Source organism: Neofelis nebulosa, chromosome 15 (assembly GCF_028018385.1).
Source record: "Neofelis nebulosa isolate mNeoNeb1 chromosome 15, mNeoNeb1.pri, whole genome shotgun sequence".
NCBI lineage: Eukaryota > Metazoa > Chordata > Mammalia > Carnivora > Felidae > Neofelis > Neofelis nebulosa.
The window spans coordinates 30,630,879-30,647,864 of record NC_080796.1 but is presented as its reverse complement, the minus strand read 5'-3'; the positions used below and the strand labels follow the sequence as shown (position 1 = coordinate 30,647,864).

The following is a 16,986-nucleotide window of genomic DNA, read 5'->3' as shown; positions in this document are numbered from 1 at the left end:
AAAAAAAAAAAAAGAAGAGTCTTTAGTGGTTAATGCAGTGGTTGCCCAAAACCTATTCAAGCCTTGGATTTTTTTCCCCTAACTTTCCAACACTGGCCATAAGGGACAAGGTACAGTTACATGGACTATTAACAAGGGTAAGGGAAAATAGGTCCCAGAAGCCAGTGCAGAAATGGAATACTAGCCACCTGAAAAGAACATCAACGTCCGCAGATTGTGGAACATCCAGAGGACTTCGGAGGCACAATCATTGCTGCTTGATTCTGATCATATCAAAAATCCATGGAATTCAAGAGCCGGAACGAACTTTTGAAATCATTCATTCTACTGATGAGGAAACGGATGTCTATGGATCCCCAGCCACTGGCCCAAAGCCACAAAACAAGTTAGTGACAAACAACTTGCCTCCTCATTCATAGCCTATAGGTGCATATAAATTTAGTTTGTCCCAAGTTCCCACCACTATCTTTTTAGGGTGGACTTCAGGGACAATCCTGGGTTCCAATTCCAGTTTTGCCATTTATTACTTCGGTGACTCTGAGTTATTGAACTGGTCGTAGTCACAGCTGCTCTGTTTGTAAAACAGGGATCCTAGGGTCTCTTTCAGAAGTTCACCCTATGATAGAAGAGGTAATGTCTGTACATCAAGCAAAGCCTGTGCCTAGTACCTGCTTCACCCTTCACTAACTTCCTATACTAACTATTGTAATGTTCTTTAAACCAAACAAATGCATAAAGACCAAGACTATCTTATAAAACATCTTCTTTGAAGAAAGCATCTAAGAACTGACAGCTGTGAAGTTTTCTTTGGTATTGAAGTGGTTAAAAAAAAAAAGCCTTCTTTCTGGTTGAAAACCTGGCTGCCCCACCGTTTCCACATAACGTGCCCTTGTCCGTGGCCGCAGTCACGTATAACGGGGTATATAGTAAAGCAGTGTATAGGGCAGTGCTGCACTCTGTGACTTGTTTGCTTTCTCACCTCTGCACCTCTCCCACCAGGTACCGCTAGGCTGCCAATTCCAGCTCCCGCTTTATCCTTCCTCCTCTCTTTCTGCCCAACCAGGTCTTTAAGGATGCGTCCCGTCCGAGGACAGCTCCCTTCATCAACGCAGGAGAGAAACTGCTCGGGAGTGACCTGGGCTCTGTCTTCCTCAGAAGCCCCCTTGTCCACGTATCTGGCTGCCTATCTCTCCTGGCGGGTGTCCAGTTCCTCCTCCACAGGCCTTTCAGCAGCTCCCCTGACCACCAACTCCTCGCCCTCCGGTACCTGCGTTTCTAAAAGGTGCGGGACTAGACCGAGTTCTAAAAGTTGGTGCGCGCAGCCACCTGCACTGATGCCCTGGCCCTCCCCGCAACAAACACAGCACCAGGCGCGGGGATCTATCCTGGGACAACAAAACTTGACCGTCTGCCTTCTCCAAGGCAGCTCCGTCCCCAGGACACCGTACCCCAGGGTGTCCCGCGCGGTCTGCATCACAGGCGAGGAATGAGCCCCAGGAGGATGCACTGGCGCGGACAGCCGCGGTGATGGCGCGGCTGGGAAGACACGGTGTGCCCCACCTAACCTCAAACTCTGAGTCCATATCCCTTCTCCCCCCACCACTCACCCTGCCATCCCCTGGAGAACCAGGAGCCACTATTCTTGGCTCGGAGGCGGGGGCAGGAGCCGGGCACCGGGAAGCCAGGGCGGCGCACCGTTCGCCTCCCAGACATTCCGGAGCCCCCTTGCCGGCCACAGTTACGCTTCACGTCGCGTCTGGAGGACTAGGCGGCGACGAGCATCCCTATTCCCTCTCTCCAGGGCCAGAGGTATGAGGCAGGGAACGAGGCAACCTCGCGGGGTGGAAGGGGGCGCAGCTAGCCCCCTTGCGGAGTTCCCCCAGGCCCCTGTCCGGGAAAGGGACGAGGCCACCGCGATCCACACCCCCGCGCACGCCCCGGAGCTCGGGGCCGGCTAGCGGTGGCCACCGACACCCCAGGCGCACACGGCCGCGTGCGTCCTTCCCCAAAGCGACCTCCGGATCGGATCCCGCCGGGAGCCGCGCGGGCGGCGGGAGGTGTGCGCCCGGCGCGTCCCGCGTGCCCCACGGTCCCGGGCCCCGGCGGCCGCGGCGTCGCGCGCTCACCAGATGGCCATCCTGCTCTTGGGGTAGTCCAGCCGCTCCAGGCAGCCGAGGAAGTGAGGCAGCGCGTGCGCAGCGTTGCGGGCGAGGACGGCCACGAGCACCGTGGGTCTCTGTACCGGCGACTCGGGAAACACCTCCGCCTCTTCTTCATCGTGCTCCGCGTCGGGCTCGGCGGCAAAGCGCGCGCGGCAGCCGCGGCGGAGCAGAGCGGCGGACAGGAGCAGCAGCGAGCAGGCGAGGGTGGCGGCGCGGCGCGCAGCCATGTTCGGGGCCGCGGCGGGCGGCGGGAGACTGGCGGCCCGAGGGCGCCGAGGCCGGCTGCGAGGGCCGGGCGGGGGACGCGGCTGCCCCGGCCGGCTGGCGCGCGCGCACTGGCAGCGGGCCCTGCAGCCCGGGAGCCTCCCGCCGCCGCCGCCGCCCAGGCCCTGACGCAGGGGCGCACCGCGGACCTGCCGGCGTCGCGCCCTCCGGGGGCTCAGGCTCGCCGACAGCCGCGTGCGGGGGGCGGAGGGGGGTTGTGCGTCCCCAGTCCCGCGGAAAGTTCTTCTCGTCCGGGCTCAGCTTGTCCGGCTGAGGTCTGTGGCTCTCCCAGAGCTGTGAGGTGTGGCCGTCACTGCCAATGGGCGTGTGTGTGTGTGTGTGTGTGTGTGTGTGTACATAACGGTGAGACTCCGAGAAAATTTATTCTGCTTTTGCAAACCGCAGTCTAAAGTCCTTCACAGTGATGCAATGTATCCAGTTTTGCATAATGCACCTATTGACTAGACGGGTAGAGTTCTAAAATGGAAAGTCACCCAGCTATCCATTACTACGGTAAACAACTTTTTAACTTCCACCGAGGCAGAGTGTTTGCATTTCCCTATACACTCAATTTCTCTTGAAGTTCATCCTCGACTGAGTAGACCCTCGATTACACCAAATTTGAAGTCTTGGAGAAGTTTAGAGTCAGATTGAACCCTTGAGATTAAAGGGAATCAATCCCCTGGTCGGCCACCGTTGTGAAGCCCCGTTCCTCTCTCTTTCCCTCCCAGGGTCCTGAGTTTTCTGACACGATGGCGTAAAAGCAGTTTCGCTTTAAATGGTTTTCTTTTTCCTTAATGACCCAAACGGACAAAGAGTAACAAAGACAAGGAAAATCCATCCATACATGTTGGAGTAGAGGAGAGAGACAGAGACAGAGACAAAGAGAGAAGAAAAAGAAGAGGGCTGAAGGAAGAACACAATTAGTACATAAAATGAAATGGCTAGGATACACTGCCAAAGGATATTTACTCTTGAACATAACATAGGAAAGCTAGGAATGAAATCTGGAGTTCCTTCCTTGTGGGATTGTGGAGACTTTGCTCTATCCACATGTGGGATGGGTTGGTACCACTCGCTGCACATGCACGACCTCCAACTCCAGTTCAGCCTCAGCCCTGTCCCCCCCAGATTTTTACTTGTGTCCCTTCTTCCCTGCAACTATTAGAAGTTTTCATCACTCTCCTCCCACCCCCTCACCTCCTCAGAAAAGTATCACTTTCTTTACAGATCTCCCTCCACAGCCCTGTCTCTAATATCCCTACCAGTACCCTCCTTACTTGAGGCGCCTGTTCCTGACAGAGACTTTGACCACACTCACTCCCTTCTCATCCATGACTTTGCTTTGCTCCATCATGTATATTCACTCTCTACCAAATCTTCAACTGGTCCTTCATCATCAGCTCCTCCCCCTCAAGTAGAAACTTAGTCCTTTCCTCTCCTTGGAAAAAATTGTTTTCTTTTACTCCTGTGTCTCCTTATTGCAATACCCCCTCTCTTGGTCAAGCTTCTTGCAATGGGGGTCTACACTTGCATTTCCACTTCTTCACCTCCACCTCTCCTACCCGAGTGCTGTGTGGTTTCCTGCTTCCTTACAGAGGCTGTTCTGGCAAAGTCACAGATGACCTCAGCACTGGAAGATTCAGTGACCTCTTTACAGTTCTCACCTTCCTGGACCTCTTTGTACTTATGTTTGAGCCTTTTCACTGCATTCCCTTTCACAATGTGCTATGTCTCCTGCTCTAACCTCTTCTCTAACATTTATACTTTTATATCTAGTGGTTTACACACATTTCCTTCTCCTCCATTCTCCTTCAGAAACTGCCATTGCAATTCTGTGTGTAGGCCACAGGGACCGTTAGACGTTGTCCTTTCCCTGGGGTGAGGGGGGATAGATGGGCAGTTGCTGGCATCCCTGGAGCCTAGAATTGCAGGGTGTATTTAGTTTTCTTAATGTTCTTGCTGATTACATAAAGAACGTGCTAATCAGTTATGGCCTGGCAAAGAAAATGGGATTTTCCCTGATCATGGCATATTCATAAAACATACATTAACAGAATGTGTATTTTATTAATCATAACAACATATATAAAACATGAAAACAGTAGTTTATACATGTTAAATGTAGTGCAGATTTATTTGGTCTGCAGACAAAGCTTGGCGCAGAAGTAGATTTCACAATAGATTACATAAACTTTGCAAACCCTATTACCCATTAGGGTAACCAATAATGAATTCAGTAAAGTTACAAGATACAAAATCAATATGCAAAAAATAAGTTGCCTTTTTATACAATAACAACAAATTACCTTAAAAAGAAATATGATAATCCAATTTACAGTGGCATCAACAACAATCAAATATTTAGGAATAAATTTGACCAAAGAAGTGAAAGATCATTGATGAAAGAAATTGGAGATGACAAAAATAAGTGGAAATATATCCCATTTTCATGGATTGGAAGACTAATATTGTCAAAATATCCATACTACTCAAAGCCATCTATAGATTCCATGCAATTCCTATCAAGCTTCCAGTGGCAACTTTAGAGAAATAGGAAAAAAAAATCCTAAAATTCAAATGGAACAACAAAAGACCCTGAATAACCAAAGTAATCTTGAGAAAGAACGAAGCCAGAAACATCACACTTCCTAATTTCAAACTATCTTACAAAGCTATAATAGTGAAAACAGTAAGATACTGGCACAAAAACAAACACATAGACCAATAGGACAGAATTGAGAGGTCAGAAATAAATCCATGCATATATGCTCAGTGAATATTTAACAAGGGAACCATGAATGCTCAGTGGGGAAAAGATAGCCTCTTCAATAAATGGTATTGGGAAAACTAGATATTTGCATATGAAAGAATGAAACTGGACCTTTTCACCGCTTGAAAAATTAACTCAAAACAGGGTTAAAGACTTAAATGTAAGATCCCACACTGTAAAATTCCCACAAGAAAGCATAGGAAAAAGCTCCTTGACATTGGTCTTGGCAATGATTTTTTTCAATATGACACCAAAGCACAGGCAACAAAAGGAAAAATAAACAAGAGGGACCACAGCAAACTAAAATGCTTCTGTAGGTTTATGGAATGGAGGAAAATGTTTCCAAGCCACGTGTCTGATAAGGGGTTAATATCCAAAATGTATAAGGAACTCATGCAACTCAATAGCACACAAATAATCCTATTTTTAAATGGACAAAAGGCCTGAATAGACATTTGCCCAAAAAAGATATAAAACTGGCCTGCAAGTACGTGAAAAGATGCTTAGCATCACTAATCATCAGAGAAATGCAAATCAAAATCACAATAACATATCACCTCACACCTGTTAGAAGGACTATTATTGAAAAGGCAATAGATAACGAATGCTGTCAAGGATGTGGAGAAAAGGGAACAATTAGTACACTGTTGGTGAGAATGTAAGCTGAGACAGCCACTATGAAAAGAGCAGTATGGAGGTTTCTCAGAAAACTCATATGATCCAATGATTCTACTTCCGGTTTTAGACATGAAGGAAATGAAATGACTATCTGAAAGACACGTCTGCACCCACATGTTCATTGCAGCTTATCTATGGTATATACATATATATATGGTATATATATGGTATATAGATATACCATAGATAGGGTATATCTATGATATATATCATAGCTATAAAAAAGCCACAAAAAAGAAAGGAAATCCTTTCATGTGTGACAACATGGATGAAGAGAGGAAGAGGGGATGAAGGAAAGGAAGAGAGAGAGATAAGGAGGCATGAATAGAGGGAGGATGGAAGGAAAGAAGGAAGGGATTTTTAAAAGAAGCTAAGTATGTTGTCAGATATACTGTAACATGAATGTGTAGGGTGGATTTAGTCCTTCTCTGCTAATGGCTCCAAATACAATGATTTATTCAAGTCTATTTTACTACAGGATAAAAAACATGTTGAAAATTGAAAAAGAAAGAAAAACTACTACAAATCTACTACCACATCACAACCTCCATTAAACATTTTGGGATAATTTTAATATGGCATTTTCAATTTAGTGTTTTCATTGTGGGTTTGTACTCATTCCTCCCAATGAAACTCGACACTCATGTTGATAGCAAATGTGACTATATATCTAGAAACAACAGATGACATGTGTTTTGGACTGTAAATTGCATTTGATGCCTTCTCACATTTACAAAGCCAAGTATTACTTAAGACTGCATATATGGAGCTGTTTATATATTTTATACACAGAAATTACCAACCTATCCCTTTTACTCTAATTCTTGGAAAAAGCTTAATATAAAATATTTAATAAACATGGAATATATACATTATATATTTAATATGTTATATATTTAAATACTACAAATAAAATGAAAGTCCATATACCCAGCATCCACCTTGAGAAATAGAACATGCACCATCAACTTTGACACCCTGTGGGTGTCCCTTCCTGTTGCAATACTTTGCTCTACTCCCCAGAGACAAGTACTAGACTAAATTTTGTATTAATCAGTCTCTTAATTTTATTTAGAACTTTACTTCCAGTGATGGATAGTTTTATGTGTCAACTTGGCTAGGTTAAGGTACCCAGTAGTTAAGTCAAACCAATCTAGATGTTGCTGTGAGGCTTTTTCCCCCCATGCAATTAACAATTAAATCAGTAAACTTTGAGTAAAACAGATTATCCTTTCAAACCTGTCAGCCTGCCCTGGAAATTTTGGAATTGCGAGCCCCTACAAATGCATGAAACAGTCCCTTAATATCTCTCTCTCTCTCTCTCTCTCTCTCTCTCTCTCTCTCTCTCTCACACACACACACACACACACACACACACACACACACACACACACACATTTAGGAGGTGTGTTAGAGTTATCCAGAGAAACAGAACCAATAAGGTGTGTGTGTGTGTGTGTGTGTGTGCGCGCGTGCGCGCGCGCGTGTGTGTATGAGAGAGAATTTTTTGCCACATATCCTACAATCTGCCTACTTAAAGTGTGTAATCCAATGGCTTTTGGTGTATTTACAGAGTTGTGCAACATCACCACAATCACTTTTAGAATATTTTCATCATCCCAAAAAGAAATCTCATATTCATTAGTGGTAAATCCCCATTTCCTAGCCCTAGGAACAGCTAACTCTAGCCCTAGGGAACAGCTCATCTATTCTGTCCCTAAAGATTCGCCTATTCTAGAATTTCATATGAATGGAATTATACAATATGTGGTCCGTTGTGACTTCTATCCCTTAGTGTAATGTTTTCAAGTCTGTCCATGTTGTTACATGTATATCAGTACTTCATTCCTTTTTGTTGCTGAATGATATTCCATTGTATGAACAAACTACATTTTACTTATACATTCATCAAATAATGGACACTTGGGTTGTTTCTACTTTTGACTATTGTGAATAACACTGCTGTGAACATCTATCACAAATACAAGTTGTATTTGAACTTTATGTCAATCAAATCATATTTTATGTATTATTCTGTGACTAATATTTTTTGACTCTACACATCCATGTACAAGTTGTATTTGAATTTTATGTAAACAAATAACATTTTATATATTATTCGGTGACTAATATTTTTGACTGTACACTAGATTTTTTGAGAGTCACTCAAGTTGTTGATTGAAGCTATAGTTCATTATTTTTGCATAGTAATAGCTTATAGGATTATATGATAATAGCATATCCATTCTACTGTTGATAGATATTTGGGTTGTTGTAGTTTATTCTGTTCCAACCCATACTTCCATAAATATTCGTGTACATGTCTCCTGGTCCACAGAGGGTAATTTTTTTTTACCATAACCTTCAGTGAGAAATCTACTTGATATCATGCTATAGGACAAATATATAACTGAAACAAAATGTTCATAAAGCAATACTTAGGAACAGTTACTCTAACCACATGCAATGCACACTGATACTTTCTTTTCTATTTTAAATAATTCAATTTTAAAAACTGAAGTTTTAAACTTTACAAGTCATTCAATTTATTTCACAAACTCTAAGGATTCTAGCCCTCCATTTGAAAAATACCACACTGGGCTACATATGAGAGAGTAGGGTCGCTGAAGCATAGGATTTATGCATCTTTCCTGTGCTCTACTTTTCAGCCAACTCTTGACTTTTGTTACCAATCTCATAGGTATTTTATGGTATCTTCTTCTCTCAATTACATTTCCTCACTCTACCAATGTAGTTGAGTACCAGTTCATGTTTGCTAGTCATTTATGTCTCTTTTTCCCATTTATTCCTATTTTTTTTCTACAGAATGTTTTGTTTCAATTCTTTTTTTCTCCATATTTCAAATGTTTATTTATTTTTATTTTAAGAGGGACAGAGAGAGTACAAGTGGGGGAAGGGGAGAGAGAGAGGGAGAGAGAGAGAATCCCAAGTTGGCCTCACACTTGCAGTGCAAAGCCTGATGTGGGGCTTGATCTCATGAACCATGAAATCATGACCTGAGCTGAAATTAAGAGTCAGATGTTCAGTCGACTAAGCCACCCAGGCACCCCAGTTTCATTTCTTAATTGATTTTTAGAAGTTCTGTATATATTCTGGATGTGAATCTTTTCTTTCAATTATGTGTTACAGATGCCTTCTGCAAGTGTATGGCTTTTTCCCTCACACTGTGTTTGTCTCAGAAATTCTTAATTGAAATATAGTGAAACTTATCAAACTTTTTTCATGCGGTTGGTACTTTTTGTGTTTTGCTTAGGAAATCCTTTTCTGTCTTGGGGGTCATAAAATCTTTATGTATTTGGATTTCACTTTAAGCCTTTAATCTATCTGGAATTGATTTTATTTATAGTGCAATTAGGAATCCAATTTCTTTTATGCAAATATACATATATGTATATATTTGTATATATAATTGCTTTGACTCCTCCCCACATCTACAACATCATTTCTGTCCATATTTGTATGACACTGTACTTGGTTCCATTGGTTTGTTTATCTATCACATACCTGTACCAATAGCACATACTCTTAATTACAGACCTTTATAATAACTTCCCTCTGCTTGTTCATCTGAAGGGTCTTGGTTATTATTGGCCCTTTTATGTCCACATTTCAGAATCAGCTTATCAGATATTAGGAAAATCCCTGTTGGGGTTCTAATTAGAGTTGCTAGAATTGATAGATCCATCTGGGGAAAATTACCACCTTTGCAATACTGAATCTTTCTCTCTAGAAGCGTAATAGGTCTGTCCATTTATTTAGGTCTTTTCTAATGAGCTTCAATAACAATCTGAAAAGTGTTGCTCTTCTATATAATAGAGGTCCTCATATATGCTCATTCATATGCATGGTTAAGTATCATAACATTCTAAATATTTTACTATAACTATAAACATCTCACCTATTTTCCTTGAAACACAGAGAATGGGAAATTGTTTCGTGCACAAAAGCAGCAACAAGATATATATGAGCATTCTTACAACCAATGTATTAAAAGCTAATCCAGAATGCTAGCCTTCATTTTTCAGCTTGAGATCATTATCTTACAGAATACTGTGTAAGAAGCTTTGTTTTTAATGCTAAAAATTCACATCACAATTCAAAGTTCACTTTTTTCCCCTTGAGGCTCTAACTGAATTAATATGTCTCTGTCCAGACATTGCATTTTTTTTGGGGGGTAGGAATAAAAATGGTCTGGCTTAGATATCAAAATGGAAAATCAGGAGAGCAAGTGCCAGATTACACGGAATTTGATTACATTCAGAATACTCAAAGAGAATTTTATTTGTTGTTACTTACCTAGTTTTTTTCCTAACCACTTTGGTTCTCTAATATAGTAAGCTATTGAAGCATTTGTAAAAGGAGGTATTCTTTAGTCCATGAGAAGCTGAAACTCTAACCAGTTCTCTGGTGGATTTCACTCTAGATGGCCACCATAGTCATTTTGTGTGCTTTAAACACTTAAGTTTACAGACGTAAAGTCTTTGTTTTCTGTCTTAGTCATTCCCAATTACCAAGAATTACGTATGTTTTTATTGTTTAATATGGAGGCTAAGATACAGTCCATTTTCAGTTTTCAACTCTTTGTACTGGACAATGACATTAAAAATTAGAGCATTTAGGGGCACCTGGGTGGCTCAGTTGGTTGAGTGTCCAACTCTTGATTTCTGCTCAGATCATGATCCAGGATCGTGGGATCAAGCCCTATGTTGGGCTCCACACACAGTGTGGAGCCTGTTTAAGATTCTCTCTCCCTCTCTCTCTCACTCTCTCTCTCTCTCTCAAAAAAAAAAATTAGAAGCATTTAATATTCATGCTTAAATGTCATGTTTTTTTCCAAGGTATAGAACTTCTTTTTGCCAAAGGATAGCATTAGCCTGTTGCTTTTTGTCTATGGCTCTTTCTGCATCCTTATGGATTCCCTAACTCCCTTTTTTCTTAAGCTTAAGCTGAAAATCTTCCCCTGAAGATGTTTGAGCCTTGTCCACATAGTACCTAATTCCATTGGATCTCCTTACTGATTTACAAAATTTCCCCTCTACTCTTATTAGGAACAAAATGTTGTTAATGCTTCTATAAATACCATCATTGGAACTGATTGGGATCTTTAGGAGTCAGAGAGATTTATTTACTTCTAATTGCTGGAATTAGTGTCTCTGTTCAGTGCTTCAGGGAGCCTACTAATTTCAGTGTCATTTGCTTCTTTGGGGCTTAGCAGCTGCTTTGTGGAAATAAAGGTTAATGGCCTCATTCAAATGCAATACATTGCGATGAATCTGATGTGTGGTTTTCCCTCACATCAGGAATAGATGCTCTTCTTTTTCCTGTATGGAAAGCATTGCTTTCTTTTATCGTTTTCTTTTCTTCTTTCTCTCAGTTTCCCTCCCTCACTTCCTTTCCTCTCCCTCCCTCCCTATCTCTCTCTCTAATGCAGTCACGCTTCTCATGTGGCTTTTAACAGTTTGATTTCAGTGTGGGCTTTGCCATGTTTAATATTCACGTAGAATCTTCTATGTGCAAATTTCTCTTTCATCAAATTTGGGGCAATTTTTTTTTTCTTTAATTGTTTCACTGCCTTATTCTCTTTCTTTTCTCCTTCTGGTATGTCCATTTACACGTATGCTGTATTGTTTGATGTCATATAGTGGGTCTCCGAGGCTCTGTTAAATTTTTTTAAATGACTTTTGTTTGTTGTTCACCTTGAATGATTTCTTAGATGATTACCTTCAAGTTCCCTTAGTTTTTCCTCTGTAATTTCTATTTGGCTGTTAAATCTACCCAGTGAAGTTTTTTATTTGTGAAATTTTGATTTTTAGAATTTTTCATTTGGTTCTTTTCTCTCTTTCTGTCTCTTTCATGAGATTTTTGTCTCCTGAGATTTTATTTACTGAAAACATGTTTTGTTTTACTTTATTGAGGAGAGTAATAATAGTTACTTTAAAATCCTTATCTGTCAGTTTCAACATGTGATTCATCCCAGAGTCAGACTAAAAAATGGGATCCATTTTGACTTTCATATGTCAGTAATTTTGAATCATCCTTTTATGAAGGATAGAATGTAGAGGTTCTGGATTCTATTATTTTTCTATGATGAATGTTACTTTCTTTGTAGGTAATTTTCTTGCATGGATTTGAACTGTAAACTCTGTCTCTTGGGAGCAGCTCTGGTCTCAGTTCAGACATTTTATGTGTAACTGAAGTGCTGTGATTCTGTTTCTGGTGGTTAAGGATCTGTCAGAGATGTGAGCAGAATTAGAGGATTCCCCCTCTCTGGCTCATTCCGTTCCAGGATTTTTCTAGTCTTTTCATCACTGTTTCCTGGCTTCGTTCTTCTGGTTCACCAGACAAAACAAAACAAAACAAAACTGAGACGTTTTCTGCATGTACCCCTGATGCTGCTGAGCCTGACTCCTGGAATGCACTTAGCTTCAAGCTGAATGCCAACGAAAGGGGAACTTCCTTGTATAGTTCCTCATCTGCCCTTCTCCAAGCAAACTTGCCCTTCCGAGGGGACTTTGAATCTTACAGAGTCACTTGTCACCTTGATTAATCCCACAGCCTCCTAACAGGTCCCTCTTTCTACTCTTGCGCCCTAAGATCTATTCTCAACACCTCAGTCACAGGGATCCTGTTCAAACGTAACAGGAACTTCCAGTGTCTCCCCATTTCATTCACAGTAAAGCCATAAATGCTTAAAATGTCCTACTCTGCCTATCTGAAACTCCTCATCCTTGGCTTCCACGTCACATACTACGCTTTGCATCTTACTTTTCTGACGGCTCATTCAACAAGTCTATGCTTCAGGCTCTGCTCCTCTAATCCTGAAAGGTGGATCCAGCCTAAAAACATGGCCCTTGGCAGTCTGGTCTTTCTTCATTCCACTTTCTTCTACAGAGATCTCATCGACTTTCACACTTTAAACTTACATGACAGGGCAATGAATGAGGCTTCTCCTTTTCTCAGGAGAAGGAGCCCTGGAGCCAATGCTGAAGGCAAAGAGGCCTGAAGTATTCCCCACTTTCTCAACGGGGCTGCAAATTGCTCTGCTGTAAGGAGAATTAAGAGCTTCTGGGCTAAGGGTATTCTTGAACTTTCTTCCGCCAACCATCTGCCCAGATTTGAGTGAGCGCAGAGGGAAACTATAGAGCGCATTTGATCAGGCGCTAGCTCCGTTGGCCGGAGGGAGGGGCTGATGGAACTTTCCTCCTCTGAGGATCTGCGCCCCTCCGCCAGGAGGCAGCGCGCGCCGGGGAAGCGGAACCCAGCCGCGCGCGCCACTGCTTCCGGCCGGGCGCGGGGCGCGGTGCACCACCGGCTACCCGCTCAGCCCGGCATGGAGGAGCGCGGCGGTGCCGAGCCCACGCCGGGCTGCAGCGGCCTGGGCCCAGGCGGCGTTCGCGGCGGCGGCGCCCACTCATGGGCCCCGGAGGACGCCTGGATGGGCACTCACCCTAAGGTCAGAAGGCGCGAGAGGAGCAGGGCGCCGGTCCAGGCCCCTACCCCAGGTGGAAGGCCGCGCCGCCCCTTCGGCCCCCGACTGCCTTGGGGGCCCTGGCGCCGAGTTTGCGCGCGAACCTCGCGGAGGGGGACCCGTGTGCACACTGCCTGTTGCAGCCAGTTGTTTTTGTTGGTTTCAGTGAGTTGAACTATTGTTCTGACACCCCACTCCGACACACACACACACACACACACACACACCCCAGCCAGAGTTGAACTATTGCTCGGACACCCCACTCCTACACACACACACACACACACACACACCCCAGCCAGAGTTGAACTATTGCTCGGACACCCCACCCCCGACACACACACACACACACACCCCAGCCATTCCAGGGCAAGACATTAAATCCAGCGCCTCTCAAGGCAGAGCCCAGTAATAACGTAGGGCTCCTCCTGAGAAGGGTCTCATTTAATCCTTGCAGTAACCCAACAACCACAGCAAAAAGTCTGCGAGCCTTGGATGCATAAGAAGATAAAAGTTTAGGCACAGCTACATTTGCACTTAGCATTGAGCCCAGAGTGTGCCGTTGTGATTTTGCTGAAGTACGAATTCCTAATTTTTCTGATATCTTTTAAAATTTGAATACATTCTTCCCCAAAGCAAACCTGCTTAATAATGTGGGTGTATTTTTTGGTAAAGCAGCAAAGAAGATAGAGCACCTTGCTTGCTTCTGTTTGGCAAATTGCTGCCTTGGACCAGTAATTCCCAAACAATGAACGGACAGTGAATGGAGATGGGGGTTTTGTAGGAATCTCAGAGAGGGGTCTGGTAACTTTAGTACCATTGCAGTCTTCTGCTGGGGAGCAGTATGTCATAGATAATTATCTAAAAACAGTCAAGGAAAGAAACATTTTTGAAGATAGAAGTCTGAAAAGAGTTCACCCCTTTTCATGTTCTCTTTCTTGATTTTATCCTTCTCCTCTGTCCCCTTATTCCTGGTCAAGGTGAGAAAAACAAACATGGAGATGTTACTCAGTGCCCTAAAAAGAGGCAGATATCATATGTTTTCACTCATATGTGGATCTTGAGAAACTTAACAGAAGACTGTGGGGGAAGGGAAGGAGAAGAAATATATACAGAGAGGGAGGGAGGCAAACCATAAGAAACTCTTAAATACGGAGAACAAACCGAGGGTTGGAAAGGTGGACGATAGGGGAAAATGGTTGATGGGCATTGAGAGGGCACTTGTTGGACTAAGCACTGGGTGTTGTATGTAAGCGATGAATCACAGGAATCTACCCCCAAAACCAAGAGCACACTGTATACCCTGTATGTTAGCCATTTTGACAATAAATTATATTTTAAAAAAAAGGAGAATAATCATAACACCCTTAAGCATGAACCCAATAGTTCTCTGCCTGAGACTTTGAGTAACTGCTGGACTCTGAAAACCTGTTATGTCACCAGCTTTGTGATTTTTTGAGGGGGGCCAGGGAGAAGTTTTCAAATCGCATTGTTTCTCAGTTTCCTCATCTGTAAAATGGGGATAGTAATAGCACTTACTTTAGAGGGTCATTACCGGATTAAATCAGTTAATGTAAAGCACTGAACATTTAGTAAGTACTAGATAGTATATATAAAATATATATAGTATGCAACATCAATTTCATTATATTGGTCTCATGCTTAGAAATCCTCAGTGTTTCTTTATGGGTAAAATTCAGACTTTTGGTTTGACTATCAAGACCCTTGCAACCTGGTCTCCAGTCACCTTTTCATTGTCAATTTCAAACACATCTGAGGTATGAGGGGGACAACTAATAAAACCCCTGTTCTACCGGACCTGTACACACTTAGGACAAAGCTAGTCGGAGAAAGGACTGAAAGTTTATACCCATGTGGGTCTGCCGATGCCTCACCTCTACTTTAGACCTGCTCACCCACTGAGTCACTGGGATAGTTGGAAAACCTCAGGCTTCCCTTGCAGGCATAGCCCACTGAAGAATGCTCCCCCAGCGCTGACCAACAAGTCTGAACGAAGCGGGAGTGGTATTTTAGCAGACTTTCTTCACAGGCAAACAGAGACCATGGAAATAGTGGCTTCCACAAACATGCTGCAACAGAAATCCTATTTAAAAAATGTTTTGGGGTGCCTGCGTGGCTCAGTCGGTTCAGCGTCTGACTCTTGATTTTGACTCCCATGGTTCATGAGTTCAAGCTCCTCATCAGGCTCTGCTCTAACAGAGTGGACCCTGCTTGGGATTCTGTCTCCCTCTCTCTCTCTGCCCCTCCTTCACTCACACTCACTCTACCTCTCTCTCTCTCTCTTTTTCTCAAAATAAACATTTAATGATTTTTTTTTAAAGTCTCTATTCTTGGCAGATAGGTTTCTTTAGAGGCCCTTGAGTATGTGTGGCTTATTCCCACCTGTGTGTGATGATTCACACTGTTACCCTGACTTCTCTATTTCCTCAAATCATATCTGCCTTTCAGGGTCCAACTTGTATCCATCTCTGCCATGAAACATTAACGAACTGATCCACCTGAGTAGAGCTCTGACTTGTGTCATGGTTTCTTTTTTATTCTACACACTGGTTTTTCATCACTTACTGTCATGAGTTCTTATTTGCCTAACAGTTGCAAGTGTGCATGTGTTTGCCTTAACGATTTCAGGGTTTTTTTTGTTTTTTTTTTTTTAGAGATGGGGATCAGGTATTAATTGCCTTCTAACTTGCACTATACCTAGAAGAAAGTCTTCTACTTTTTTGTATATGTGTAATGAGTAATTGATCGAGTGAAAGAAAATATTAAGACATTCTCACCTCTCTGACAATTACATTTTCATTTCCAGTATTTAGAAATGATGGAATTAGATATAGGAGATGCCAGCCAAGTTTACATAGCATTCTTGGTTTACCTGGACCTCATGGAGAGTAAGTTATTTGTTTTATTGTTTTGTTGTTGGGCCTGTGGTGGGGGGGCTGGAGGGTTGGGTTGGGCTATGGCATTTCTTCATTCATATACTTTGGGAATTACTGGGTAACAGAAAATACTAGAAAGTGAAGAGAAGATAATATGGGTGATGTTTGCTCAGCAGAGTATTAGGTGGAAGTTTAGAATTTTATCTTTTATTTTTGATTAACATTATTGTCCATTCAATGATGCACTTTCAGGTAAAAGTTGGCATGAAGTAAATTGTGTGGGCTTACCAGATCTGCAGCTCATCTGCCTTGTCGGTACTGAGATAGAAGGAGAAGGATTACAGACTGTGGTGCCTACACCCATCAGTGCTTCCCTCAGCCATAACAGGTAGGCAGGTGATTTTGGGCTTTATCAGGTTGTTTCCTTTCCACCAGGAATCATTAAATTCACAGTAGTAAATATTTTTAAAGGAATATAGGGTACAGAGATCATAGCTTTACTCTGGGCTATTTGAGGACTGAGTTAAATATAAACATTTAACAAGTATTTAGCACTTATTGTATGGTCAGTACTTTCTCAGAGAAGGAATATATATGTTAGAAATACTGTCCTTAAGGAAACAGAAAATGTCTTCATTCTTTTTTTTAATTTTTTTTTTTTCAACGTTTTTTATTTATTTTTTTTGGGACAGAGAGAGACAGAGCATGAACGGGGGAGGGGCA

At 42.7% G+C, this 16,986-nt stretch overlaps 2 protein-coding genes across 7 annotated transcripts in view; one reads left to right on the top strand and one right to left on the bottom strand.

Annotated features, from left to right (window-relative positions):
- The window catches only part of COLGALT2 (collagen beta(1-O)galactosyltransferase 2), a 112,437-nt gene extending 109,970 nt beyond the window's left edge, over positions 1 to 2,467 (bottom strand). The window contains exon 1 of one of the 2 annotated variants that reach the window (XM_058701030.1): positions 2,127 to 2,467. In XM_058701030.1, the coding sequence (XP_058557013.1) occupies positions 2,127 to 2,389 (263 nt within the window). In that variant the 5' untranslated portion in view covers positions 2,390 to 2,467. The remainder of the gene's footprint in view (positions 1 to 2,126) is intronic. The other variant, XM_058701029.1, reaches the window with a different exon arrangement.
- TSEN15 (tRNA splicing endonuclease subunit 15) overlaps positions 956 to 16,986 on the top strand; it is a 72,575-nt gene continuing 56,544 nt past the window's right edge. The window contains exons 1-3 of one of the 5 annotated variants that reach the window (XM_058701032.1): positions 956 to 1,809; positions 16,194 to 16,275; positions 16,516 to 16,651. In XM_058701032.1, the coding sequence (XP_058557015.1) occupies positions 1,528 to 1,809; positions 16,194 to 16,275; positions 16,516 to 16,651 (500 nt within the window). In that variant the 5' untranslated portion in view covers positions 956 to 1,527. Of the gene's footprint in view, positions 1,810 to 13,188; positions 13,352 to 16,193; positions 16,276 to 16,515; positions 16,652 to 16,986 lie in introns of those variants that run through there. The other 4 variants (XM_058701035.1, XM_058701033.1, XM_058701031.1 and 1 more) reach the window with 4 other exon arrangements.